The sequence below is a fragment of the Passer domesticus genome, chromosome 5 (genome assembly GCF_036417665.1).
Source record: "Passer domesticus isolate bPasDom1 chromosome 5, bPasDom1.hap1, whole genome shotgun sequence".
NCBI classification, from domain to species: Eukaryota; Metazoa; Chordata; class Aves; order Passeriformes; family Passeridae; genus Passer; species Passer domesticus.
Window position 1 is genome coordinate 35,896,409 of NC_087478.1, and position 27,103 is coordinate 35,923,511.

General features: G+C 37.8%; 1 protein-coding gene across 2 annotated transcripts in view; it reads right to left on the minus strand.

The window, feature by feature from the left end:
• Window positions 1-4,719: 4,719 nt before the first annotated feature.
• NAP1L1 (nucleosome assembly protein 1 like 1) overlaps window positions 4,720-27,103 on the minus strand; it is a 28,784-nt gene continuing 6,400 nt past the window's right edge. The window contains exons 2-15 of one of the 2 annotated variants that reach the window (XM_064419558.1): window positions 19,697-19,734; window positions 18,901-18,989; window positions 17,691-17,793; window positions 16,511-16,652; window positions 15,970-16,050; window positions 15,610-15,738; window positions 15,040-15,111; window positions 14,280-14,419; window positions 12,401-12,546; window positions 12,296-12,315; window positions 11,012-11,134; window positions 9,702-9,734; window positions 9,245-9,295; window positions 4,720-7,497 (exon numbers count right to left, since the gene is read on the minus strand). In XM_064419558.1, coding sequence (XP_064275628.1) covers window positions 7,462-7,497; window positions 9,245-9,295; window positions 9,702-9,734; window positions 11,012-11,134; window positions 12,296-12,315; window positions 12,401-12,546; window positions 14,280-14,419; window positions 15,040-15,111; window positions 15,610-15,738; window positions 15,970-16,050; window positions 16,511-16,652; window positions 17,691-17,793; window positions 18,901-18,989; window positions 19,697-19,713 — 1,182 coding nt within the window. In that variant the 5' untranslated portion in view covers window positions 19,714-19,734 and the 3' untranslated portion in view covers window positions 4,720-7,461. Of the gene's footprint in view, window positions 7,498-9,244; window positions 9,296-9,701; window positions 9,735-11,011; window positions 11,135-12,295; window positions 12,316-12,400; window positions 12,547-14,279; window positions 14,420-15,039; window positions 15,112-15,609; window positions 15,739-15,969; window positions 16,051-16,510; window positions 16,653-17,690; window positions 17,794-18,900; window positions 18,990-19,696; window positions 19,735-27,103 lie in introns of those variants that run through there. The other variant, XM_064419557.1, reaches the window with a different exon arrangement.

A 27,103-nucleotide genomic window follows, 5' to 3' on the forward strand; every position in this document is an offset into this window, starting at 1 on the left:
AAGAGCGGCTCCTCCCGCCCGCCGGCCGCGGGGAAGCCCGGCGCGGGGAGAGCAGCGGGGCCGGGGGCGCGGCGGGGGCTGCGCTCCCGGGCGACAGCGAGCCCGGCCCGCTCCCCGCCCCTCGCCCGGGGCCACGGCACAGCACGGCTGCGGAGGGAAGGCTCCCCGCCGTAGGTAACCAGCGCTAGACTAATACAGAGAGAGTACCAGGACACGGCAAACGCCCGACAGCGCTGCTTTGCTTCCTCGGGGTGTTCCCGCACTATTTAGTTGAAATGTAGTTCCTCAGCCCGCCTCCTAGGCAAGAGCGGTAAAGGGCCCTCTTCGCGTGTTTTCGATTCAAGCCCAGTACAAGGTGCCAGTTTCCAGCGGAACCCTGATAATTAAGCGATCATCGCTCCGTTAAACAAAAGAAAGCCTGAAAGAATCCGGTACAAGAGCTTGATGCCTTATGCTGGTCTGGGGAGAAGCAGCTTCAACTGTATGTATAAAATAAATCTTTAATGTCTAAAGAAAGACATCTGTACCACTGCCCTAAGGAAACAGCAGGACCTCAGTACATGGAAATTGCAAAAGCAGACTAGGGAAAAAAAACCTCCAAACTGGCAAGCAGCTAGGAGCATTTTTATCACTCTGCTTTGCTGCCACACATTTGCTTATTGTTTGGATTATCCCCCGAGGTTAGCTTTTGAATAAATTTGAGTAGAAAAGTAAAGTGACCTGAGGTTAATATGAAACTATTTAATTCTTAATCCTCTGATGTATTAGATGTAAATCAAAATCCCACATAGCTGAAGCTGGCTGACAAAGCCAATGTAAACTGAATGCTAGAAGTTCCATACTATGTCTGAGAGCACTGTTTTTAAACATACATTTATCATGGCCATTAAAAAACCCTCTTCACATCAATCTTGGCAGCTAGGAAGCAGATCATGCTGCAGCATGTGCTGTGTTCCAAGAGATTAGAGAAATAAATCAAAAATTATGATAGCTTCAATTGAGTTTATCTCTGATAACATTTTTAAAAGGATTTCCTCTTATAATCTTTTCCTCTTGAAGTTCAAACGTAATTTTGATAAATTGCTGAGGGGTAAACAATGTAAGGCAATAAAAGCAATTAAAATTTAGCTGGTTTACCCTTTTTGAGGTAACTGGAAAACAGTAACAAAGGCAACCTGACTAGTCACAAAATAGCTGGAAAAGGAAATCAATATACTAAACCATCCATTTATATAAAGAATAGTCCTTTCTCCTTCCAGCTGAATGGATGGACTGTAAGATACAGGTCATTCCCACAAACATTTTATGCCTATTTTAACACAGGCACATGCTAATTTTCAAAAGATCTGAACACCATTCACCAATTGCCTCCACCAGCAGTTCACTGCCATTTGAACCTAATTTTCCTTGCACAAATATATCTATCTCCAGCTGATTGCAAATACAAGGTGTTTCAAAAACAGCTTGAGCGATGTAAGAGAATTCCTGCCTTTCCACCTGTGTTTTGCACTTATTTCTTTGCTCCTCCTCCATGAGGTCTCTGCTCATGTGACACACAATTTTGAAACTCTCCTACTAAAGCAAACTGGTTAAAATGCATTCACCTATACAGAGCAGCTTAACAAAATACTGAGTTTATGTAAGGCACAGGACACCAGGCTAAACCTACAGAAGACCAATTTCTAACAACTTACCTGTTCAATTTTGGTTGTTGTGGCACTGCTGTAAGTGAACAGCCATTTGATTCCAGGTAAATGCACTAACCAGTAGTGTGGAAACTCGCATTAGATTTGAGAGTGCCACATGCTACACTGCAACAGCATTCAAAAAACTCTCCCCCCCACCCCACAACACTGCTCTGTAACACTTACGGACATTAACATACAGCCTGTATAATTTAAGGTTAGCTTTTTCTCTTGTTTTCAGTACTGACAGTAAACTGCAGTTAATCATATGGAAAAATGGAGACCAGTGTGCAAGGCCAAATATTTTCATCAAACATACAGGAGAAAGAGACTAAATTCATTCTACTTCGCCTTTCCATGCAAAGCACTGAATGTCAGATTTTGAACCCAATTCCAAACACTGATGGACATACTCTATTATACAGACACACAGCACTCTTTATTCCCGGTGAAATTCACCTAAGCATGTGGTCAGAAGCAAACACACTAAACATCCATTTAAATTTGTACTCTATAAGCCAACAAATATTAACAGCCATTTAAAACACACTATGCTGGACCAAAAAAATCCAGACCAGTCAAAAGCTGCAAGACTTTTGCAAGATGAAATTCTGACAGTTCCATGATAAAAGAACAAAATATTGTGCAGAATTTGCCAGGAAAGGATAACAAACTGTTTTCCTCGATGTAAGCCAAAACTGAACTTCTGCAAATGTTTCTTACATTACTATTTTGAGAAACCACATTCAACAGTTAGGCACACTACAATATCACACTGAGATTTTACTTTTCTCGAAATACATACTTAAACCACTGCATTTATATGAAATGCTTCACATCTGCTACCATTATTGAAGTTTCAGTGAATACTAGGCAGGTTCTGCAGCCATTCCAGAAATAGCTGATGTGAAGATGCCTCCTACTGTCAAACCTGAAATACTGCAGTCTAAAAATGTGACCTTGGGTGCAGACTTTTCCTGTCAGCAACTCCATCTCACAGATACCTGTATATACCCCTCAGTAAACGAAGCATAAATGAAACACTTACCATAACTAACAACCACACTGCCCCAGGCCTTAGCATTCCTAAAAACATTTATTTGGCAGTACCAAATAAATAAACTGTAGGCAATTCATCAGCTATTGGCATAGCAGCTTCTCCAGCCTAGCTTTTTCAGTCCTTTGCACTTCCAAGGCAGTGTTTTTCCAAAAATACTCCAACTTACCCTCACACGTTGTAGAGAAAAACTAGGCTGTAAAGGAGCTTTTAAGCTGCTCAGATTTGACCACTGCAGTAAAACATGCTTTGAGTTCAGAACAGTTTCTCCACTACAGGGTAAATGTAAATCTGAGCAATTATTTGCCAACACTTGAGCACACAGAAGCAAAGCTCATAACAGCAAGTTCAGGACTCAAGCCCCTCCTGCAGCTGCAGAGCCAACTTGTGTTGACAATTCACAGGCTTTAGGCAGACACCTGTGAACACAAGAGCCCTTCTGCCATAGCCTCTCAAACCTTGTGTGCCTGTCCCTAGCATACACAGGCACAGAAAAATATGGAATAAATGGCTTGCCTGTGCTTGGTGTACCCTGTCTTGTCTGCTTTACTCACTCTGATTTTCCTACAAAAGCTGAGCACCACACCACACGTGGAACACCACCAGGCCCGAGCAAAGGTCTGACAAGAGGATTTTAAGACAAATGAGACAAATGCCATGTGGACAAACATGCACCTCCTCTTGTTAGTGTATAGAGTAAGACCTTATTATTTTTAGTAGATAATTTATGCCCAATTTAAGCAAGCATTAGCAATTAAAAGTCAATTATTTCAATATCCTCTTGAAATCTTGAGGAAACCTCAAACAAGTTACTGAGCAGCTATTAAGAAATGAAAATGGAGATGTGGTTGCAATAATTTCTCTGAACTGTGTCTTGGATTAGAGAAGACCACATCTGTACAGAAAAAAGGAGAAAGTGCTGTAGAGCTTAGTCTATCTATTCAAACATCCATGGGGCTCTAGACCCAACCCAGCAGACCATCAAGGCTGCTCATGCTTTGATTATCAGGCCCTTTTGTACTGAGGGGTGTAGCATTTTGCTTCCCCAAGCTGCTGAGTGTCACAGCACAATCCTCTGCCCAACAGAAGGCATTTGATAAACACCTACTGCATAGACACCTTTGGATATAGGAAACCTTTAGCAGAAAGGTTAATCATTCATCTGCATATAAATTTCCTATTAATATCCCAATAAGGTTGACAACAATGGGCCCTGAAATACACGGAAAGTTTTGAGTACCAGCCTGAAGATAAGCGCATTAATTCTCTCCACTTTTCTACATTCTGCTGGCTTTTTCCACTTAAAAAGCAAAACATGTCAGAATTACAGTATTAGCTATTAGTTTCAGGAACATCAATTTCAATAACCCAGAAGAGAATCTGAGCATCTAGGAGACACTGGTAAGCAGTGCTGCTATGCCCAGTGTTCATATAATCCGAGGCAACACTTCTAACTGCACCTGACATCAGTCTTCTCCAAAAAGCAATACTTTGGAATGCTAAGCTTAAATCTGCGTTCCTTTATTTCAGGATGCTGTAATTTATTTTTTTTAACATGAAAAAAGTTGTATCAGACAGGCAAACTCTTCAGTTGTAATCTAATCTAGGTTGCTAAAAGAACTATGAAAGAACTGAAAAGAAACCTCCCTTTCCATCAAGCATAAGCCCAGAAAACCCTTCCCTTTCATCCAAAGTCTCAATTCTCCTCTTTCCTCACCAACCTCCCACTTTTCCCCCAAAAATAATTCTCCCTTCTATACAGCAAACAAAACTGGACAGAAGACACTATTTACACAGGTGTTAAATTATGGTGCATTTCTGCAACTGCTGCCAAAGACAGCAGTTTCTATTTCAGTGACACATTTTCCCAGCAAGAACCTGTTAACAAGGTAACATACCCTCCTCAAATATTAAAGGAGGTGATTCTCTACACCTGGTATAAATGAAAAGTGAAAAGAATGAGTCACAACACTCCAATCAATGTTGAAAGTTTAATGTTCCTGCTACATACTGCCTTTCAGAACTGCTAAACAAGAGTGTCATTAATAACAAAACTACAGTAAGCACCAGAACAGTTTTAATTTAACCAATGCCATAAGAACTGGCACCTCATTTATATTCTTCTTTTTGCTGCAGTCTGGAGAGCACAAGAACTGCTGATTTAGAACTAGCATGTTAATCTGGAGAGAAGTTTACCAAAATCTGTCAATAGGATGTATTCATGACCCTGGATCTTGCAGGCTGCAGGTGTGCATCTAACAACTCCCCTTTTCAAATATTGTATCCCACTGTATGTTATGAAGGTGTTAAATGAGAAAGTAATCAAAGAGCAAGCCAAATTTGTTAAGTAATGAATTTTGAAACTTACAACTTTTAACAGTTCATTTTCTTTTTAAAATACAATTACCAGATGCTGTTAGCAAAAATGGGCTAGATCTAAGTAAGGACTTCAGAGACTTCCCATATCCAGAGGCATGAACCCCAAAGCCCCGCCTTAATGACTTCTCAAGCTCAGAACATACTATCACAGTTTGGTCTCTACATGTCCTCAAGTTTAAACTTAATCCTGGGAGATGTTTAGAGGAGAGACCATATGAAACCCCAACACCTGGCAGGGTCAGGGATAAAGGATAAAGGATAAGCATATTCTGATACCACAAAAAAACCACAACCACATCTACTTTAACACATAGCTACTGAGAGTGTTTGTTAACCTTTCATAACTGCTTTTTCTATACTATGATCTGTGTTACCTAAAAAACATCCAAGATCACAGCTTCAATGGTCCTGCTTTACATATAGCTATAGATAATGCGCTCCTTCTCCCAAATCTACGGATACCTGGAGAGGAGGGAGATGAAGCCTGACAGGGATTCTGAAATGAAGTAGTGTGGGACTTAGGCCTTCAAGGAATTAAAAAGAAAAATCAGTAACAAAACTAAAACAGTTTAGTCAGAGGACACTAGACCCACATCTTCTTGAGAGGGGCTGAGGATTTAGAAGGGCACTTGGGATAAACTTCATTTTGTATTACTTACCCTCCAGGCAAGAGACATGCTACAGAAACTCTTCCATCAGCCCTATCCTCACTTTGTCATTGCCTCCTCCTTGCCCTGCTCTTTTAAAACCTTTATGGCTAAGTGTGTAAGTGGCACAAAAGACCAGTAGCTACTGCAGAAATAGATCGATTTCCAACACTACAAGGACTCTTCTATCCCTGAAAAAGCCATCTACTTGGCTTTGAATATATATATACATATATATATATATAGATGTGTGAAGGACAAGACAGCATGGAGTATAGTAGCATGCTACTGACTGAAAAACTCAGAATACATCAGTTCTCAGCCTCTTTCAGCTCAGTAGGTTTAAATTTACATCTCACCAAGCACCTCCACTGCTAGGCTAGAGGCAAGGTAAGAACAAGACAAGAAAGATCTTCTAGCCCATGTGTTTCAACTGACAAAAATATCCAATATGGACAAAGTATGAACCAGAATGTACAAACACAAGCACGACAGAACATTAGGTGAAGAAAGCAGAATTTCTTTGGGTTTGTTTCCTCATAGATGCTTGATACAGTGAGGACAAACTAGAATACAGCCATGTGTTTCCAATACTCCCTTTGGCTGCAGGGCATGCTTTGCTCAGGACCACCTAGCTCCATCTACACAGACTGAAAATCCAAGGCACTTCACTCCAGATTTCATACTAATAGGCAATGCCTTAGAGTCAGGCACAGCAATACCGAAGTCCTTTATCAGATCTAGCCCCACTTCTACGAACTTGTCTTCTCTAAAATGGCAGTGTGGACCAATCACTGAAACATTGAGCTCAGATTCACAAGTATCACACTGCAAGTGCAAAGAATGGATCAAACTTTCCAAACTGTTGTGTTTGTTTTTCAAATGCTGTATCATTTACTTTTCAGTAATTATCAGCTTTTGTTTCTAGTAAAACATGAGCTGCAGCATGTAAGATATGCATTACCAGTATACACATGCAGATACACAATAAAACAAGACTAGCTTCTGAAAATACTAGGTTTTATTCACACCCCTGTGGTAAACAATAACCTTAATATGATGACTAGGTTTCTTTTGTAGATCACTATGTCACATAAAATACAAAACCCATAGCATAAACAAGCTGACAGTTATGAATGTTTAATGTGGTCTCATCGGGAAATTAAACAAGTTATACTAGTCTCCTCAAGTAGTCAAATTCAAAATGCATCATCATCTCCAAGTTAGTACAAGTCACTGCCATTTCTATAACAAAGTAATGAAGGCACAGCTAGTGCAAGCAGACTTAAACCCGTTCAGACTACTGGGCTGAAAAAATACTTTGGTTGGTTCTTCAGGAGAGAGTTTTCTCTAAACAAATATTGGTCTCAGTTAACAGTTCTGATCATCTTCACAGCTGCAGTCTAATAGCTACATGACAAAGACTTCACAAGAACCAAACTATGTAGCAATGAATTAACATTCATGCTTTAGGGCATTTACTGCATTCTACATATTGGCAGAAAATTATACTGTTAAAATGCTAGGTAGATTGAACCTACATTTTAAACTGGTTCTTAAGTGTTCGATTTCTTTTTTTAACAAATTGGTTACTTAATTCTACCAAGATACAAAACATAAGGCTGTAAGTAACTAATAGTTGTGTTTAGGCTATTACAGTGCAGGTAATCCTCAAGGCCACAGACACACTGCTTCACTGCTGCTTGCATTCTGCTGGGTTTTGATCCTTCTGTTGAGAAAAAAGGAAATACAGTTTACAGAAACAGTATTTAAGAAGAACTATCAGTATTGCTAAGCATGCTTTTCTCAAGCTGCAATATTCTTCCAAAGTTCTTCCATCTTTTCCCTTGCATTAATTGTCTAGCATTAGCAACACTACTGTCTTTGGATGCAGCAATATCCACACTCATTTATTTTGGCTTTGTTGGCACATCAGGATACAATCCAGAATAAAAACCTGTTCAGAACTAAGTGTGGTGAAGTACTCTAAAAGACACTGTCACTGGAAAAAGGAGAAGAGTGAGACATAGTAACAAACAGCCCAGCTCAGAGGAAGCATGCAGACCCTCTTCACAGTTTGAGACAAAAGAAACTTCCTATGGGCGGTAACAAGAGCATGGCCTTATGCCAGAAGACACTGTAGAGCAATGCAATGAAATGCCAAATCACAGTTCCTAATGCTCTGGAAGCATCTTTTGTAATGAATTCCAGTGGTTAAAAATTCTAACATGGAAAACTTCTGCTCATGAAACAGACAGCCAGTAATATGTCACAGTAATACGGGAATTTAAGAAGGTTTTTTTGGGGGGCAGAGTTCAGTTGCACTCCACCAGCAGTGAAGTTCAGTTTTACCCCACCACCTTCCTTAGTCTGGATGGCTATTCTAGGGCCACAGCACTTCAATAAATTCAGCTGGCTTACAGCCTGAGATCAGCTTGCACTGCTATAGCACCACTACTATCTCCAGCCTTTGAGCAGCTCTAAAACTGAGCATAGTCTAGCCCTTTCTGTTCTGTTTCACTGAGAAAAGCAATCTGAAATGGTGGAAGTAAGTCTAACTTGCAGCTGTTTCATTTAGATTTCAAAACTTTCTTGACTAGGAACCAATTTGAATACACTATAGCAGATCAAACATCACCAAGATGGTGATGATTTTGATCATAAGTTTATACCCTACCTTTCTATCTACAATGCTAAGATTAATGTAATTTTCTCAACAGTACTTTGATAGTAGCTCAAACCATTCCTACTGAAAAACACTCATTTGAAATGACAAGGCCTTTTAACAGCAGGCATTTTGGAGCACTTCACAGACTTCATGGCTGCAACTTTCACCTACATCAGATGCTTTCAGGTGGCCAGATATACCTTTCCCTCAGCTATTAAAAAGTTATTAATTGAGTGGCTCACAATTATTTTTCCAGCCTGATTTGTGATTTTCCCCTTCCCATGGAATAAGAAAGCTGTTCACATTTTAGGACTTGGCTGTAGATGCATTGCTGAACCTTGACTTCTGCTACCTCAAACAATGAAAGACTTGCCATTTATTCAACATAAAAGAGCATATTTTGTATTCTGCTGGGAAAACCTGTGCCAGAGCCAGCTTGCAGCAAGTTCCCAAAAACTGAAACTGGGTAACACAGTTCTCTCCATGTCCTTACAACCATTTTGCAATTTTCATCATTAAGCAGCAAATTGGTGCAAGACAAGTGTATAGAAAACCAAGCCTGACTAACCTCAGTGCTCAAAGCCAGAAGTTACTTTTACAAAATGACTCCTGGAGAAAGAACTTTCACAAAGTTTCTCTACCAATTCTACTCTGTCAGAATTAGGCCTGAAACAGCCTCAAAACAAAACATGCTCACCCACAGGAACTACAGGCTTAATACTTAAACTAAAATCAAGACTCAACATACATAAAATTTTAAATGTCTGTATGCATACACAAATTTTAAACATTCATTTTAATTCCTTACTTTTGGTTCATAATCAGGATCATTTTCTTCATCTGCTTCTTCTTCTCCCTCCTGAAAGAAAACACTTAATATTTCTCTAGCTTATCCACATTCAACTCCCGGAGCCATTTTCATGAAAATTATAATTAAATTGTACTCAGAAAGACATTCATTACCACTTTATGTTACACATATTGTATTAGTTTATCCTCCATAATGTGTATCTTTTGACATCAGTGGCAGCTTAATTTTTAAGATACCTTAAAGGTTGTCTTAGCTTGGTTTGAGGTTTTTTTGTTGTTGTTGTCTTGCTGGTTGTTTTGTTTATTGAGTTTTTTAATTATCTGAGATCCACCAAATTTTTTATTTCAGAAGTAATTCTTAGTGTCCAGAGCACTCAAAAACAAAAGAAACTCTTATTCTAGATAACAAACTACAACTGGTAAACTATTTGAATCAAGGGCATCTGTCATCTTACCTCATCATCTGCCTCTTCACCTTCTTCATCATACTAGAAAAGAAAATAAATAGTTTTGATAGCGTCATAAATGCAGCCATCTGTAACTCAAGTAGATCTCAGAGATCATTCCATATTGTGATCTTAAGAGAATCAGGCAATGGTTTGGGTTGGATGGGGCCTTGAGAGTCATCAAGCTCTAACCACCCTGCCATGGGCAGGGAAACCTTCCACTAGACCAGGTTGCCCAGAGTTCTCATCCAAGCTGGCCTTGAATATCTGCAGGGATGAGACATCCACAGTTTTTCTGGGCAACCTGTTCCAGTGTATCACAACCCTCACAGTCAAGAATTTCTTCCTAAGATCTAACCTAAACCTAGCCTCTTTTAATTTGAACCAAGAAGCTCCTGTGTCTGTCAGATTTAAAACACTTTTTGCACCAGCACGAGCAATGTTCAACTTCCCCTGGTGAGCTCTGGCAGAGCAGACTGTCCCCGTTCCATGCAGCCCGGGAGGGGCTGATTACACTGCGGTGCCACTTGGGGCCGGCAGGGGACAGCGGAGCCCAAAGCAACCAGTCCTGTCAGTACCTCCCTCCTCCACAGCCCCAGCCAAGCCTTCGCAACAAGGGCCAACAGTTTAGATTCTGAAAATTTATTTTTAAAACAGCATGTATCTAAGCCATCTTATTGGCTTAGATACGTGCTGTCTTAAAAATAAATTTTCAGAATCATTCAAACTGTCCTTGTTTAGCAGAGGCAGCAACAGGAAAAATGTTTTATACCTGTATAAAGTTCTGAGGCTTTGTGGTTTGACAATTTCAAGCTTAGCTCTTTTAAAACACTTAAGCTTTTGCAGAACTTGCTTTGATTATTTTGGCATGCTTTGAATGTGTTTATCTAGCTTGATTTTCTTTTTTTAATAAGAGAGTACTTTTGAAAGGATGAGGCTTGAATCTCATAAAACTTCATAGCCCGATGTCACTGTAAGCACAAAGAACAGGCTCAGCAGCTAGATAAAGTCTAATTTGTTCCCTGGCAGCTCATTACAGTTCCACAAAGTATTGGGCACGCTTCTCTAGGAATGCCTTATATACAAAATGCCACTACGACATCCTCTAGATGATCAACTTCTACCACTGCTTTTGCTACAAAACTCTGAAGTCACTACTTCAAAGAAGAATTATTTTTATGCTGCTCTTCCTGAACAATCTAGGAAGCTCTGCTGCAGCTAACATCCCTTTCTAAAGATACCAATGTAAGAAATTACCCAAGGTCCTCGAACAGCATTATTTCAAGGTTTTTAGTGCTCTGAATGAACATTATACTTACGTCATCATCATCATCTTCAATAGCTTCTCCAGTGAAGTACAGTACTGACCGGGGCACTATACGTTCACGCAAGAAATGACCTATTTCAAAGTCTGCAGCAAGGATTGCCTCGGAATCATCGTCCTGCATAAAACAATATTATTTCCTAAACTATGAGATGGTAACTACTTCTGACATATACACACAAGTTACATGGTTTTCATGTGGTCAGATTTACACAAATCCCATTACTGATTTTTTTGTTCCAGGAGCTGCTTTACAGAACTGAACCTGAGGGGCAGGTTGACACTTTGAACAGCCCACCTACATCATACAGGGAAGAGCTGCTGCTTCAGTAAGCCTAATTATATACACTTCTGGAGTTTCATTTGTTCCAAGTATAAAGATTACTTAATATCTCCCATAAACTTTCAGTTCATATGCACAATACTCTTAAATAACTGAACAATAACCAGGTGAGCCTATCACAATAAAGATTTTACAACCTACTTCTGATTCCTGCAGTGCATGTCCTTCTTGAGTCCCATTAGACAAAGCCACTAATGAAGCACTTGAACACCTGAAAATGCTCTCTGATGCAATCCTAGACTTTCACTCCTCTTGTTTTCATACCAAGTGTTCTGCTGTCTCCCATCTGAGCAATTACTTTCTTTTTGGGTTTTATTTTTCGAAACGTTATGAACATACAGCTTTTGGTGTCCATGCCAAATAAGAGTTCTAACAGCATGCTTCTGGAAGCTTTAATTTCGTATATCTCACTCAAACTGCATAATATATTCCCTACTGTTAAGTATTTTTGCTAGTTTTTCTCCTCACAAAAACATGGGTTATTGCCATAGTGAGCACACAGAAAAGTAGTTTTGCAGTTCTTGCAGTTTTCTGTTGCTGTTTTATTACTTTCAAGAGTTAACAGCTTGAGAAATTTTTAACAGAATAAAACACAAACTGGATACATTCAGCCATTAGATAAAATCACCCAAAGAACACCTGAAGGGAGAGACTTACACCACCCATTAGATCGCAGATTAATAATGTAGAGCACTACATTTTTACAACTGTTAACAATCCACAAGGTAGCTTTCAGGAAGCATAAACTATTAAAGTTGACTAAACTAAACTCTACCATCCAACTCAAACACTCCACCTGAAAAAGAAAACTCAAATACATACTAGTCTTCATAAGTATTCTCAGTTGAAGACAGAAGCAGTTAAAGCTGAGGCTGTTAAACAAATTCTAAAATTCCATAAACACTCCATAATCATTCTTTAAATAAGCCAACTTACCAGGTCTCCACTTTCAGGAACTGTAGGGAAAAAAACAGAAGAAATAAGTGAGTGAGATACAGTCTACATCTAAAGTTATAACATGTAAACTAGTGTTCAGCTTACCTTCAGGAGGACTGAAGAAGTTGAAGAAAGAGTCATTGGAAACAGTTTTTGTCACCGTCCTGACTGTTCCACGGCCCTTATGTTTTTGCTTCTTCTTAATGGTTTTCAAAGTAACATTCTTTCCTTTTTTCCAGTCTATTTGGCAACTAAAGAGGAAATTTAAAAAAAAAAATGACAGGGAAAAAACCCACAACCACCTGCAGCTTAATACCATTCCTTTTGTTACCAGTATCTACTGAGACTATCACAACTGCAAGACACAGAAAAGCAAAAATATTAAGCTAGTATTTATTCAGTCCTATCTTTTCAAAAGTTTATCGGTTGAGAACAAGAGTAACAGGTTAATTTTTGAATTATTTCCATTCAGAAGTTTTTCCTTCTCCACTCTGTCTCTGAAATGCTAATTTTCATTAGCTACCAAATAGTGCCTAGTTTTCTATCAACAACTAGTACTGCACCATTTTTAGAGCCACCTATCCATTACAAAGCAATGTGGTATTTGGGCACATTAGTAATATGCCAAAGTTCACCACACCTATCATTATAACCAGTAAGTCCTTAAAACAATGCATCAAGCAAGCATATAAGTTTTGGCTAATTTTGAGTTGTTTGTGAGGGTTCTGTCTTCTTGTGTTATATTCACTTGTTTGGGTTTTGGTGTTTTGGGGTTTCTTAACTCTATCCTGCTTACAGAGCAAAATCATGCCTACAGGCCTCCCTAACAGTCAAAGCATTCTGGTGACAAGTACATGAAAAAGTCACATCAGTGAAACTAACTGCATTTGCAGAAGTTTCTGATTAGATTCTTTTACAGACTCAAAGAAATTGAGCAAGTTGCTTTGGGACTATCCTAAGAAGGGGCTATCCTAGCTACAAGAGAAAACAAGGACTAGGAGTTGATTTTTACAGAAGCAGTGGCATCTCACACCAAACTCTGTCAAGATTCATGATTTTCCAATCAGTCCAAACTGGGGAAGACAAAACAGTTTAATCAAAGCTACCCAAACACTTTAATTTAAACCTTACAGGACTTTGCAAAATATGTTAAGTGACTGGGAAATAAAGAGGCAAATAAGTCAGTATGAGCAACTGAAGATTAATTTAAGAGTAAAAGCAATGCCAACTATGCAGTGATAGACTGTAACTTAGTTGTTATCACTCAGAAGAGCAGTCAGAACACTGGAGACTTCACAAAAGTTACTGAACAGGCCCAAGTGTACTTATAAGAATAATTATGTATAACATAGTTTTTTCTCATCCCTCAGTTCACAAAAAAAGGGAAATGTAGAAGAAAAAATTATTTAACTAATTTAAAACAGAAGATTTCACTAAAAAAGGAGCAGACAGCTTTTTAAAAAGAGTAACCTGGAATTATGATGACTATTCTCCATTTCTCAAATAGAAATTCAAAAGCAAACATTCAACGCTTATAAAACAAAATGGACAACTGCAATACAAAAAGTAAATCTGGAATAAGCTCCCCAAAATGCTGTGTGTCAGAAATACAAAAATATTAAAAGAAGCAATCAAATTCTAGCAAAAGCTATCCATGCCTACTAAAAGATACCACCATCCATCTTTCAATTCACCTTTACTGACTGCAGAACAGTATTTCTAAACAAATACTGACTATATTTTTAATTTATATGCCTATATAATATATATGCTTATAAATTATGCAATACAAATAATGTGTTTTTCTACATTGTATGGAAGTTATTGGTACCAGCTAAAAAACTGATCTCAAACCTAGCTGTTCCCAAGTTACATGGGGAAGTATCTTTTCCAGCACCTCCCCAAGACACTGTAAAACTCTACAGCTGGATAATACTAAGGAAAAAGCTGCTATATTGCCTTAAAGCTATCTATTAGCACTTACCCTGTACAACCCATGATTTCTGGTCCATCAAAGGAAAAGGGATCAGAATCATCTGGCTCTGACCTCATTCTATACGTCTTTGTCAACACTTCATTTGTGAAGTAGTCGTTTGGTTCAAAATGAAATTCTAATGTGAAACTCTTAAAAAGAAGTGCAGAACAGTAACTTTAGTTATTTACAAACACCTTTAACTTCTTAAACACCTAAATCCAAGCAGTACACATGCAACAGAATACACATTTCTCCAATACATGCATAACTTATTCTAGAATTTTCCAAAGTTGTACAATAAATCTTCAAATCTTTCCATTTACTTGTTCTTGAAATTTCTAGTTATTATACTGCTTGCAGTAATGACAGATCTCCCAGCACACAGATTTCCTGCTACTAATGTATAGGGAGAATTTCTAAATTTTAAAATATTACAACTTTAAAAACTGTCTGATTTCTGCCAGGGAAATATATGAAATTACAGCAATTACACAAAAAGTACCCAAAGGTATCAAAATGCAGTGGTGAAACCTAAGTTATCAGCTATTAAGGCAAATCTCATCAGAAGCTGAAGGTTAAATTTAATATACACTCATTCACAGGGTGATGCAAGATTAGCACTAGACCTTGTACTGCTTTCTCAGAAGCAGCAGCTGTATATTTTCTCATGATTTCCACAAGACAATTGGCTATCAGGCACCATGTTGCTAAAATACAAATAATTCTTAAGATAACATAAAAGTAATCTTGTTTAGTAAGTCAAACTAACCATAGGTTGTCCAACTTCTGAAAATTTCACTTTTATATCTTTTAAGTATTTCAGGATAGGTTCATCATGTTCCTGTAGAGAAAACACAGTGTATTTAATTTTCATAACATTCAATTACACGCACATTTAAGGCCTCACAGAGATAAAAAGCCATGTTTAGAACAAGTTTGACTTGGAAAGAAAACCTTGTTACAACACTGATATACTTCCATGAACATGACCAGCAGATGGCAACAATGGCTGTTACTGAGCCCCCAGTTCAGTACACAACCAAAACCCATGCAAACACCACGTACAATTTTTTGTCATGTCTAATACGCTTTTCACACACACGTCTATAAGCACCAAAGATTTATTACGATCGTAGAATTGGTTCAAGAAATAAAACAGCAGGGAGGTATTTCAGTGCTCTGTACTCTCACTTGAAAAGTTACCAGAGATGGCATCCAAGTAATGGCTCCATCGTTGCTCTCCAATACATAACAAGTATCATGGTGTTTCCACTGCTTTTTTAGAAACACTTGGATTAATTACCAATGCAACTTTAAACAAAGCCAGATCACTGCCTACCTGAACCATATCACTGAGCAAGTCCACATTTTTGAATACTGTCAGCCAAAACTCAGGGATTCCTTTAGGGTCTTCTTTTTCTTCATCTTTTTTTTCTTCTTCAAGCTTAGCTTTCTCTTTCATTTCATCCTTGAGAAAATAAAAATATTGCGTTTTTTTAATTTTAAGAGGTTCATCATAAGGTTCATCAGTTCTTTGTTGATACCAGTGTCACGTGGATGTTTAAGCAACCAATAAGAATTAGCATCATCATTAATAGCAAGTAATCATTACAAACATATTTTTTTAAAACTTCAACTTAATAAATCTTGTGTCATACTAAAGCTTGAGATATTGATGAGAACTGATTAAGATACTCACTGAAATTTCTTCGTCAGCATCTGCTTTCCATTCACATTCTTCTTCTGTGGGCTCATAAATGGCATTGATGATTTCACTTCGCTGGAAGATTAAACCAAGAATATTTTCTAATTTTCTAGTTATTGCAATCAGCAATACCCTAACCAATAAATTCCTAATCCTAAATTACACAATTAGTAATACATTAACTATCTACCTTTTCTTGTGGCTCTAGAAGATTGATTCAGCAGTTAGGAGGTTTTCAACACACTAAAATAAACACCAAAGTCCCAGAAAAGTTACAGTACCATCTGACATTTGCTCAATTAAAATGAGGTTTGATATATTAGAGTCATTTTGGTAACTATGGAACAGACTTAACTTTTCACTCTCTTAATATTAGTTGATATTCACTTGGATGGCAAAATTGCATAAATTGAATTGAAGGGGCACATATGAGACCAAAGTAATTTGGAACATGAGTAAGTTTTCTGGTTTTTATATTCCCCTGTTGTATTTTAGATGAAGCTTTAAAGTACAAATCAGAGTAGCACTAAAATACCTTGTCAAATAAGGGCTGATAGAGAGCAGCATACTTTCTTTCCAGCTCATGAACTTCCTCATAGAACTTGGCTTCTATCTGTGCACACTGAACTTGAAGGTTCTTGAGAGCATTCACACGTCTTTTAACAACTTTAGGCAAGCTGAAAAATTCAGTGACAGAACTGTTACTAACACTGCATTTTAAGCACATATTGATCTCTCCCTTAACCAGACCCCTTGCAAGTTAACCAACTTGTACCACAACACATTTTACACTCTGTTTTAAGATTTAGAAAGTTTAAATCAAAGCTGCAGCCAATTTCACCAACGCAACTGAAATCCTTAGCACAAGCTCTTAAACTGAGGCTCAACCACAGTTATTACCAGATTATTCTAAACACCTGGGTAAATCATGAGAGAAATTTGTGCAATAAATCTTCCTTCTAAAAATAAGTTCTATATTATTAATGAGTAACAAAGTAAAACCACAGCACTGAGTACAACTAAGAAAGGTCTCACCATTAATTTGCTTGGTTTTATGAAAAAGTTCAAGACAGTTGAGTTATTATTCATTTAGAAATTTCATCTTCAAAATTTGTTGCTTTGTTTCACTGAGCACAGCAGCTGGTAGCACTGTCTTTAAACACACTGTCTGACCCAAAGTGAGCCAGAACCAGCTTGCTAAATGAGCCACTGTATTACAAATGTGTAAAGGAAAGCAATTATGGCATGCCTCATAAATGCAGATCAACTACGGAACATTTTGGCAAGAATTTATAGCAAGTTTTGATACATGAGAAAACTACATGAAGTGCTGCTAATAACATTCCTGTACCAACTAATGCTTATAGTCCAAGCATAAAATTGCTGTATTAGAGACACCAGGCCTCCAAATATCTGTCCGTAGTTTAAATAACTGATGTTTCATGACCAAGGCAAAGCTACAAAAGAGAGTCCAAGGAGCAGAAGAAGTGTGCCATACTGTAACTGCAGATGAAAACACCAGCCACTGTAAATATTAACACTTTCATGAAACTTCAAATAAAAACTTTTCAATTCTGAGATGCACTACAGACAGACCATATTAGTTTTTCTGCTGAGCAGCACAGTGGTTTATGATCACTAATGCTACAGACAACACTGTTCAGAAAACAAAAGAACCATTTTAACACTCTGCTCATACTAAACGAATGCTGTACCTTTCTATATATCCTGCAGATGTTCCTACAAGACCATCAAGTCTTTCCTGAAGGGCTGCAAGAATCTGAGGATTTTGCATCATCTGCACAGTCAACTGCCGAGCTAAATTGAAAAAGAAGATTTATGTAAGGACAAAGTGCATCTCTTGGACCAATCTTGAAAGAAAGAAAGAAATTGTGCATAAAAATAAAGAAAATTAGACAAGCAAGAATTACAGATGTAGAAGAACTGTTTAAAACTGTGGGAAGTCTCCCTATTACCAAAACATCTTTCTGGTTTATAAAATCTGATTTCCATCCAGGATTCCTAGAGTATAATTTCTGTTCTGATTCTCACCTAAGATAGCTGGGAAATCACTGAAAATACACATCTCTAGGCTCCTGTGGGACACCTGAATACTTACCATTTCATTACTGTATGCCATTTAATTACTTCAGCTAATGAATGTGTTCCCCAAAATTTTGCAATCCACTTTTGAAAACACTTCTTTCATAGATTAGCAAAGCATAACATCTTGAGCAAAATGTTCTATTTTAATGTTATTATTCTGTTCAAGCAAATATGTAACATGGCACTACCAGCAGTCCAAGTAATTTTATTGCAGAGATTATTAGTTATTTCTCTTTTGGCTAATTGCTCTTTAGATTCCATCTGTGCCCCCACACTTTAACTACAAAGCATGAGTAAGACTGTTCAGCACTGACAAAACAAGTATTTTGATATGCACTTATGTTTTTTGTTGAGGGGGAATAAAAAAGGATTTATTAATTTTAAGAGTGGTAACACTAAGCATGATTTGTTCTGTTCACTGTCAACTCAGCAGCAAATTATTAGCAACTAATCAAAAGTAAGAGATACACATATATACACACATTAATTTTTTATACTCAAAGCTTCACATGTGTGACGTTTTTAACTGTTTTCAGTTTTGAAATAATCCTATTACATATCCACAATAATCCTGTGTTTTCCAATTATACAGGTGGCCAGCACTGCCTGAACGTGGTATTAACCATGACTACAATGAGTAACTGCAAACAACTATTAAAAATCACTCCATTTAAAAAAAAAAAGTCCTTGCTTTAGAACTTAAACACAATTGTCCATCTGGAATTGTTTTACACTTTTTTTTGCAGTAAAAGCCTTTTAACACACTAACTAGAAAGCACATGGATTTAGAAGTTTAGAAACTCTTGGTTTCAACATTACCTTTGCTGTTGGCATCTTCACCAGTTTCTTCTTCTTCTACTTCTTCAACATCTTCCATATCCTGCTGATCAAGTTCAGACTGTTCTTTGCTATTAGAAATATTCAATAACAGCATCAAGAAATTAATTTTATAATATACTATAAGGAGCTTAAAGAGCTCAAACTAGAGATTATGTGGGTAGAAACAAACTGTCACATCTTTTGACCTATGACAAGCAATCTTAATAGCCAAACAAAGCCACATTTGTCTTCACAGAAATTTCACATTTGAGAATCCCAGAACAGTTTCAAGAATTAGCAACTTCCCAGAATTACTAAGTTCTCTTTTATAAAAAACTCCTTCATCTCCTGCTCTTATCAACCAGTCAAAGCCTCCTGCTCCACATGTCTTCCTTAAGACGTGTAGGCCTTGAGAACTGCAGGTAGGATCACCTGCACTATACTTAAAATGCCACAAAATAAGAGCACACAAAGTACAGAAAAAAGCCTACATGGAGCGAAACAATAGGAATGGGCAATATTATCTGTTTTTCCCCTCCAGAATTCCAGCTAACATAGGAAGTTGACTCATGCCTTCTTCCACTTTTTTATTTACTTACAATCAAGATCACAAACCCATTTATCATGAGCAACATAAGCTTTTCTCCCACATGCTTTACAAGCCTCAGGTCTTGCCACAGTGCTCAAGGTCAGTATCTAGACCCTGCCTATGCAGTATCTGGAGCGCCCAGCCATGTCAAGTACAGCACAGGACACACTCAGAGCCTCAGTAAAATCATAGACAGATTTTACTTACTTGTCTATGTCTGCCATTCTGCTAGACTTCAAACAACACTAGGGAAAAAAAAGAAAAAACAGGTAAGAACAGTGGCACTACATTTCAGTTATAAACTCTATGGACACATGGCATAATACTAAAAGAAACACAAATCATGTCAGCTTTATGAAACATGATAAATATATATTACAGTCTGAAGCCTGGCACATCTCCCTTGCACATTTTGAGCTCTGTCTAAAACACAGAAATTTTGAAAAACTTTGTTCTGGTTTAGAACCTATAGATCTACTCACATAAACTGAAGTACCAAGTACCAGCAAAACGCCATGTTCAGTTTTGGATCTTAGGACTGTACTAATACCACTGACTGAAAATTAGTCCTAAGTATAAAACTGGAATATAACCTGAGGATAACTGTTTACTCATTTCCAGCATGTGATTACAGACAGAACATACTTACAGCTAGAACAATTTAAGAATGAAGATGCCTTTTTGTGGCTTTATTTTCAATCCCAACTTTACAAAACAAATTCCAAGTAATTCCTCAGAATAGCCAGAATATTGCAACATTTTACAAAAAAAATGATGCCAGGTGCCAGGCTATTTAATGTGACTAATTCCCATATTCAGAATGATCACAATTTTCTTAAATAGCTCAGTAAAATCATAAACATGTTCCATACATGGTAACTAGAAACATTTAATATTGAGACTATTGCAAATCTTGCCATGAAGAACCTATGTTCTCAAATGTATTATAAAATGAGTAACATTTTCTACCAGCAAACCAGTACTTGGGAGTCTATTCTCCAAAGAGATGTTTTAGGTAACTTGAAGTCTAACACAATACTATATAACACAAGAAAACACTGTCCCGTTATTACCATCTGCCAGTAATTCAGCAGGCTCCAACTACCAGGAATAATTTGCTGTCCCAGAAAGCAAGGAAACCAATGCTTTAGAGTCTCTATTTTACCTGCTCTCATGTAAGCTAAACAAATTTAAGTTTCCTTCAGGAATTTCAACTCCTTACAATGCATTCAAATGGGAATCTTAGCAGCATTGGACAGATGTGTTCCAGAAAAAAAGAAAACTCTTTGATTTGTCCAAAGTGTAACACAAAAGCACAATCCCAATAAGATCCGGACATTAACAGCCAATATGAAGAAACATCTTCGAATCTAAACTTTAGAAATAAACACCCACCTTTTATGTAAATATAATAATCTAAATATATTTTTCTGGTGTCGTAAGTGCTTCCCAAGAATTACATGGAAAGAAGGCATCTGATGTCCTCACTTAGGACCACAATTTCATAGTGCCAAATAAAGATCTAGAATGTAATCAAAAACATTCAATTCCCTAATATGCAGAAAAACTAGAGAACCAGGTCCATCTATCTCAGAAAAATAATATAGTATTTGCTAATAAGTAGGATGGCAGCACTGCTATAAACCAAAGAACATCTAACAATTCAGTAAGAGGAATTACAGCAATATTCTTGACTCATTTTATGCAGATCACATTTGCTTGTCTCGTGATTTCAGTTTTACCCATGTAACAGTTCCCTGTAACAATTCAAAAGACTCTCCTTTGAATACCATTCTCAAAGATAGCATGCACTGAAGACCTACAGAAACAGAAAGCCTACTATAACTACAACTCTCACATACAGGTCCCTGTTTTACTTGAGCAATGTAATAATTAGCATTCTTTTTGATGTACACAACATTGTAGCCATGAAAAATATACTGCTTTTTCCTTACACACTTCCTCTTAATTTGTTTTTAATGCAGGACCATTTCAAGGAGACTGATAGTATTGCTGTGCAAAAGAGCACAAGATGCATAGCTCATCTGCCTTTCATACATTTTTCTACAAATGCAACACAGTGATGCTCCTTGCAGAGACCAGCAATTCCTTTCTCTGTTCTCCCTATCAAAAATGCTTTAATTTCCATAAAACAAAAGGTAGTTCTTTCAAAAAACGTGACCAGTGGCAGCACAAACCCTGTGATCTCTCCAAGTCAGTGGGCTAGATGAAACAGCAGCTGAAACACCTTAGAGGTTTTCTGAAAGAGACCAACTTCCACCATTCATTTAAACATTTTTTCCCAAATGAAGATAAGATTGGCTATGACCAAATAATGCCTAAAAACTTTAAGAAATACCCATCCCACCTCCAACAAGGGCCATTAGTCAAAATGTACCTTGGAAAAAAGCAATGACATAATTCTCCCAGAAACACTTGTAGCTTTTAATTACATTCAGAAAAAACACACTGGATCAGAAGTCCAGCTATTTGACAATTCAAAACAAATTTTTATTTCAGAAGCTAGTCCTCATTTTCCCCAAAACCATACAGGTAAACTGATGATATCACTCAAGTTTCTCAGTTGCAATATTCAGCTCAAAGATCAATTTAAAGCTTTTTCTATACTATGCAACTGTGTAGTAGAGAAAGTTTCACCAGCAGTCTCCTGTTACTGAATTCCTCACTGGCCCTTGTTTTCACCTCTGAACAACTACTCGTCATCACAAATTTTCATCCATCCTCTCACTGTTCATTCTCTTTCCAAGATAATTTCTGACCATGCTAAAGGCATTCATCTTGCAACAGCACCCTGTAGGACTGGCATCTGCCTCCCTCTGCTCACTGCAATGGGCAGTTATCACCCTCTGCTTCCTGGCTCTTAAACAACCCCTGCAAGCACCATATGGTTTCAAATTATGGCCCAGTTTACTCAAAGACTTTGAATAACATTCTTCAAAGATTTTTTTTTTAAATTAAAATAGACTGTATCAAGCAGCTGTCAGCTTCAGAGCCTCCCTCTAGTATGTTTCTCTCATCCAATTTTTCCTATTCTCCTTGCAGCAGTCTTTTTCATGTCCCATGCTTTAATCTTCCCTCCATTTATTACACAACGCGGTATCAGAATGTACACAGTTGGAAGAGTTCTTCTGCAAACTGAGGAGATACTAGTGTCTGTCATGACAATTATCTGCCAGCTCTAGACAACTGTTCTTGAGTAAGGAGACTACAAGGCACTGCCAAGAAAACTACGCTGGCAGACATTTAGGCTAATCTGTGCAACCCACTAGCATGGAAGAGATGTAGTTGCATCACATTTTGTTTACTGTCATTTACTTCAACAACCATAAGTTTCTCTGCAAACACAGCTCTACTGGCTAAAAAAAACCCAAACAGAAACAAAAACACTGCAGAAAAGCACTGAGAAAATGCATTCCTTAAGAACAAACAACCTCCACTATCTCTGTGCAATGCCCAGTTCAAGGTCCTGGTCTACTCTTCACACTTTCAAACACACTACATACCACAATCAATAACATTCTAATAGATCACTGCAGTATTTATTTTGCAGTATCTCCCCAGCACTAAATATTTAAATATAGAACTCGTATCACTCCACTTTCCGTAAGACACATCTGTCCTTCCCAGTTCATTCATAGGTGCATTTACTTGCATAAACAGCAGCTACACCTTGGCATGTGAGCAACATAACCACTAGCATCACTCCCTGAAGTAGTGCCAAGGGAGATATCAGTTCACCAGTTGTCAATGCAGGATTATAACAAACCTGGATACACCTGGTGGGTTACTTCAAGCCTCAGTGTCTAGGTAATTGTTTTGGACTAAGATACTGCTAGGAATCTTAGGCCTCCTGACTGCATGAAGAGGCTTATGAGCACAAATAAAGGGTAGTCTACATCCCTGTATAAAGCCAGCATGCAAAAAAACCTTACTAGTAAAATATTCTATTTCCTTGTTACTTGAACAGCTACAGCCACTGTTTGAATGCAGTAGACTGCATTATGGTCAAATACAGAGGCGCCCACAGGCTTTACTTACAATGTTTTGCTGCTCATTGTAAAAATATGCAGAAGAAAAGCAACAGTTATCTTTTCAGGGCTTGAAAGAGAATGTGTAGGATGTTCACACTACAAAAAGAAAGTAAAAGTACAGAAAAGCAAGCTACAGTGCAAGTTTCCTATAGGTTTACATTTAAAACCTTTTTCATACAGGTACCTTAAGCCTGCCTGCCATCACAAGAAAGCATGTTCTTTATCAAAATGGAGAGGTTGGAAGACTTAATCCAGCACTAGCTTACCCATTTGTTTTGAGTGTATCCTGCAGAATTAGTAAAACCTAATAAACCCCCCCTGAAATTTAAAACTTATCAAACCTGTGTGACAATTTGCTATTTTCATTAAGCTTAAGGGACACTTGATCTTGTTAAACCATCATGTTTTTCAAGAAATGGAGTTTGATACAAGCAGAATGTTCATGTGTTCATCCTCAAGTAAGTCATTAGTGAGCTTTCAGTTTTCATAGATGTTCTTTTCTTCACTGAGTGATTTTGCATAAGTGAAGATAGAAATACAAACTACAAGTGTTCAATGCTTCCTAATCTCTCCTTTATCCACACAGAAACTGACCTGAATTTGCACAGAGGCACCAGCCATGTTACAGCTAGAACACAGACTTTGGTGAGAAGCCTTTTCTTTTTCAGATCAGCTTTGCACGTCCCAAGTAAGCACACCACTATTAGATTACCCGGACATCCGCTCGCCCTCAGCAAGACAGGTCACAGTGAGGTGAAATAGTCAGCTGAGGCAGCAAGACATTCCTGAGACAGTTCCTCCAGCAAAACAACGGCATTTTTGCACAAGCCCCAAGGCTGGCAGGCTGACAACACATCTCAGCTGTTCAGTACCCATACTGAACACAACAGTACCCATACCCTCCCCTTTCAGGAAACACTCCTCCCCTTCTCTAGACAAATTGCTCACACAGGAGGACAGCTAGTTGTATTTAAAAAAATCATCAGGATTAAGTCTAGTAAACTATTTGCAATGTGTGCAAAAACCAAAGGTGCCAGACAAATGACATCATACCAGCCAAGTTCAACTCTCACTAAAGACTAAGAAACTCAAGAGTAGTACATTCACATGAAGTTACTTCTAACTGATGTTCTTGCCTAAAATTCCAGGACAATTTGTAAGATTTTTCCTTACATAATCATCATTAAATACAGAAAATAAAAATTAAAATATAGTAGAGATCTATTTGAAAACACTCTTTGCACATGTTCAAAATAATTGTCTGGGGTATTTTGCTCAAAACATCTAACAGAGGTTTGTAACTTTAAAGAGCTCAGATGCTCGGCAACTTAAAGGTCTTTTCCAACCTAAACAATTCTGTGAGAACTGAGTGAATTGTTTATAAGTGCACAGTACATGGTATAGGGCTTCACACTTCGATTGTCTTGGTACTACAACCCAAAAAATGCATCACTCATTCCAAACTGTTAGTAGAACCTATGGTAGCAATCACAGGGTAGGGATGTTGTTATGAGAGAGAAGATCATACAGTTCAATAGTAACTAGGAGGAAAATTTAGCTCTTCTCCAAAAAGAAGCAATTGAATAATGCATCAGGTTAAAAATGTCATTTTAAAAGGAAATAAAGCAGAAAACAGAGTGTTTCATTTATACTTGTGAGATCAAATTTATGCATGCATTTCCACTAGCATGAAAACTGGTCATGAAACAAGGGGATGTTGCATCTTACTATCCTGAGGGGAGACCTCATCATTCCCTGCTACAACCCAAAAGGAGGCTGTAGCTGGGTGGGGAGTGGTCTCTTCTTCCAGGTTAACAAGCAACAGAATGAGAGGAAATGGTTTAAAGTTATGCCAGGGATGTTTAGATGAGATATTAGGAAACTTTTCTTCACTGAAAAGGTTGTCAGGCATTGAAACAAGTAGCCTAGGGAAGTGCTGCAATTGCCATCCCTGGAAGCACTCAAAAGATGTGTTGATGTGGCACTTGGGGACATGGTTTAGCAATGAACACAGTAGTGCTGGGTTAACAGCTGGACTCAGTCTTAGAGGAGAGGCCTTTTTCAACCTAAACAATTCCATGTTTCTATGATTAACACAGCAGATAAATACATTAAACAGATTATATAATTCATCTTAAGGAAAAAATATGCCTTCTTAGGAAAGCTGAAGGTCCAAAAAAGAAAATCATTCTCAATCAAATGAACAGAGTAGTGCAGTGCTAGAACATAAACATACCAGATCTGTATGATGAAAGACTTTATCAGCCACTGAACTCTCCAGAGACAATTCCTTTATTAGCGCCGCAAAGTTATTTTATTAACAAAAGATTTCTAACTGGTAATGTAGGAGCAAAAATTGACAAAATTTATTTAAATTTGCAAATCTAGAATAGATAATTAAAACTGTCCAAATACAGGAGTATGATACAATAAAGGACACAGTACTAATATAAAAGCTATTAAGTTCTGCATAAAGACACTAAGGAGCTAATGATCAGTGGAAACAAGGAATCCAGGTGCCTCAATACAGTAACACGAAGTAGGTGACACTGAACCCTTTCAGTAACTCAAATCCCTTCATTTTGACACAACTTGCTGTGCTAGCACCAACTCATCCACTATGTGCAAAAGACATGCACAGTTAACAGCAGAGATGCTACCTGGCATGGCGATATATAGGAATCTTCAGCAGAAGCTGAAGTAAGGTGTCCTGACAAAGAAGAAAAGGTAAGAAATTCGGACAAGAAGAAGCGTTCCATGAAACACACTCAGAACAACTTTTAGCTATGCACATGAGCTTAAATATCTGAGATGGGAAGCACTCATATCATCACATGAGAGATACATTCCATTCAGAAAGGGAACAGACAGTTTGTCTCCCAAATCATCTTCAAGTCAGAGAAAGTAAACCCCGCTGCAAAAGCTTACTGTAGTTTTTCCTTAGCTATGCATAACCCTATATCTCCTTCATTAATGTCTGAATGACAGTAAAGCTAGAAATGTTCAAAGCATTTCTCTGTACAGTGTTAGACCTTCAGTTACACGAGTATCAGCAGGGTCAAGAGACAGAGGCTGTCACAGGCAAGTACCTTTTATAACAATTCAAGAAAAGGGTTAAGCAAGTTTGAAGTTACTGTGCCGCTGTACTGATACAACTCACTTATGGTAATATGGCAAAATCCTGATTCTGGCTGTAGAGAACAAATAAACGTTATAAAAACATTAGAATACTGAACCAAGTAACACAACACAATTGAAACTGCTCTTTCCCCTTCAAGTGGTATTATTTTGCACTCCCTAGTAACTCCTGAGGTAAAGGCATCGACTTCATTTGCCAATGCAACTATTTCATTAGTCCTTGCAGGCCTCTCTACATGTATACCTGTTACAGCATGAAAACCCATTTTCCACATTTCAACTCAGAAGTGCTCTACACTTGTATGAGAATGCCAGTTGATGGGAAAAAAAAATTCTGCAAAACAAAGCAGAGGGATCACATATATATAAGTAATATTACTCAGCTATTAGTAACCTCAGGATTTGTCTTCATTCATGTAGAAAC